This window comes from Kryptolebias marmoratus, linkage group LG11 (genome assembly GCF_001649575.2).
Source record: "Kryptolebias marmoratus isolate JLee-2015 linkage group LG11, ASM164957v2, whole genome shotgun sequence".
Classification (NCBI taxonomy): domain Eukaryota; kingdom Metazoa; phylum Chordata; class Actinopteri; order Cyprinodontiformes; family Rivulidae; genus Kryptolebias; species Kryptolebias marmoratus.
In genome coordinates this window covers 28024417-28027401 of record NC_051440.1, presented here as the reverse complement: position 1 = coordinate 28027401, position 2985 = coordinate 28024417, and the positions used below count along the sequence as shown (strand labels likewise).

The 2985-nt window shown below is 39.5% G+C and overlaps 1 protein-coding gene across 1 annotated transcript in view; it reads right to left on the bottom strand.

Moving 5' to 3' along the window:
- Positions 1 to 1171: 1171 nt before the first annotated feature.
- The window catches only part of si:ch211-212o1.2 (uncharacterized protein LOC492735 homolog), a gene marked incomplete at its 5' end in the record, with an annotated part of 17612 nt that continues 15798 nt past the window's right edge, over positions 1172 to 2985 (bottom strand). Inside the window, 1 exon segment of the mRNA XM_017441773.3 lies at positions 1172 to 2265. Within this exon segment, the coding sequence (XP_017297262.2) occupies positions 2144 to 2265 (122 nt within the window).

Below are 2985 nucleotides of genomic sequence, written 5' to 3'. Positions count from 1 at the left end.
TGAACAGGTGAATAATGGTGAACAGGTGATAAATGGTGAACAGGTGAATAATGGTGAACAGGTGATAAATGGTGAACAGGTGAATTATGATGAACAAGTGATAAATGGTGAACAGGTCAATGATGGTACACAGGTGAATAATAGTAAGCAGGTGAATAATGGTGAACAGGTGAATAATGGTGAACAGGTGCATAATGGTGAACAGGTTAATATTGGTGAACAGGTGAATATTGGTGAACAGGTGATAAATGGTGAACAGGTGAATAATGGTGAACAGGTGAATAATGGTGAACAGGTGGATAATGGTGAACAGGTGAATAATGGTGAACAGGTGAATAATGGTGAACAGGTGAATAATGGTGAACAGGTGGATAATGGCGAACAGGTGAATAATGGTGAACAGGTGGATAATGGCGAACAGGTGAATAATGGTGAACAGGTGCACAATGGTGAACAGGTGATAAATGCTGAACAAGTGAATAATGGTGAACAGGTGCTAAATGGTAAACAGGTGATAAATGGTGAACAGGTCAATGATGGTACACAGGTGAATAATAGTAAGCAGGTGAATAATGGTGAACAGGTGAATAATGGTGAACAGGTGCATAATGGCGAACAGGTGATAAATGGTGAACAGGTGAATGGTGAACAGGTGAATAATGATGAACAGGTGAATGGTGAACAGGTGCATAATGGTGAGCTGGTGAATTTGGAGCAATTTTTATTTTTTTCTCTGAAATTGAGAAGTCAGAATAGAAGATATTACAGCCTATTGTCTGAATGAGGCTAACATCGAAGACACCAGAAGATTGGGAGGTCTGGATCCCCCCAAACTCGAAGGATTTCCACCTTTGTAGATGTTTATCAGGTTTCCTGAAGTTAAAAACAAATAAAAAGCCTTAAAATCATGACTTCTTGAGTTGCCAACGTCCCGACGAGACAAACTGAACCAGAATCACACAATTAGAAGTTATTTTACGGTACTGCTGTAATATTTTCCATCCTGCAGACTTCATTAAACCCCAAGAGTTTTCAGCTATAAGTGATTTTGTATTTCAGAATAAAAACACTGAAACATTCAGTTACTAAACCTTAATTCAAATCAAACAGCAGATAAAATCATTAGGGCAGACCAGCAGCAAGTGTCCAGCTGAAAAACGGAACATCACAGTTTAACTTTACAAAATCCTTTATTTAAAACAATAATGAAGCCAGAGAAAACAAAACACAGAGTGACAGAAAACATCTGTGTTCATGCAGATGATATGGTTTTTATCAAAGATTTAAAACCTTCAGACATTTCATACGTGGAACAGTGATGTAGTTGTTATTGGGTGAAGCAGAAATAAACCAAAGCTGAATGAGGCTGAATAGGTTTTTCTGTTTTAGTTTCAAGATTCAGGTTTAGATTTCTGCAGAAACAGCTGAAGGTAAAAACATGATTCCACCCAAACTAAAGTAACGGAAGGAAATATTCATTAAAGTTTGATGAAAACTGAAAATGTTTGGGTTTGACAACAAAGATGAAGATAAGCATTTCATCTTTTTTGTCCCGCATATGTGGATTAAAGTGAAAGTTCTAATAACCATTAAAGCTAAATTAGTTTGAAAGAAAACTGGGCAGCTTCACTTAGCCTTTTATTAACCATTTCTTTGTTTAGTTTGTTGCCGTTTTTTCAGGGCTTGATCTAGGACCTTCTTCCTGTGAGGCAACAGTGCTAACCACTAATCCATCGTGCTGCCAAATTTTGTGTGTTTGTCAGTGATGAAAGTGTTGACTCTGAAATGATCCTACAAAGTTTTCAGCTTGTTCTGTGCAGAACGCTGCCATGAGAGGAATTACTGAAGGGAGGTCTGAAGAAAGAAAATACAATAAAACAAAAACAAACATTTGAAACATGAGACAAGTTAAAGCAGTAGTTGTCCTTCTACATGTGTGTTTGGTGTCGGAAGCAACAAAAGGCCTGGTGTTTCCTCTGGAGAGCCCAACCTCCAGAACCCTCTGAACCAGCTCACCTGTAAGCTGTTTACTTCCTGTTTTCACAGCAGGATGCAGGACAGACCGAATTCAGCTGAAGTTTGTTCTTTAGTAACAATAAAAGCAGATCTCATGGCCCCTAGGTCCCAGTCTGATTATGGTTCATCAGTCAGTCCTCTTGGCCCACGCCAAGTCATCTGATCGAGGTTTCTGTCCTGTCAAATGTTCGATCAGTTTCTCCATCTGTCTCCAAAACCCCAGCTGGTCCAGAGGATAGTTACACCAGCCTGCAGAGAAGCAAACGGATGGGAATAAAACAGGTTTAAAAATTGAACTGAACTTGGTCATCGTTTATGGAAATTCTTCTACATCAGTATTTTTAGTCGACATAATTTTTTAATGAATTTCTCTTTTAAATTCTTATACATTTCAGCAGTTTTTCTTCATAGCTCTAGTCTGCGCTGCTATGCTGTGTTAGGCTGGTTCTGGTCGGCTCTGTCCGAGCGACAGCACTGCTCAACAAGCCAAGTTAAGTTGTTTAACTCTAACAGGTCAAAGATATCAGCTGCTCCTGAGCAGGTGATGAGTTCAGCCTCTGTTACCATGGTAACACAACCTGTTACTATGGTGATCTGAGCTAAAACATCCTGAAAACAGTGACTTTCAGCTCAACAAAGCTGGATAAGGAGGAAATCTGGCTCGATAATCTAACCCTGAATGCTGACGATCTGTATTTGGTCTATTTTGGATTAACCTTTACGAACATGCCGTCAGACACACACCTACAGTTTTTACAGAACTACAAATATACTGTCTGCCTTAAATGTAAAAGACATGAAGACATGAATACAGTGTGACAGCGGAGGGGTCCCAGGACTCATCCTGCAGTTTCAGGAAGAGAAACACAAACAGAGACAAGAAGGAAACAAAAACATGTTTAAGCTGCTGCTCACACACAGATACACAGGATGCACTGTTTCAGGCTGTAGGTGTGTGTGTGTGTGTGT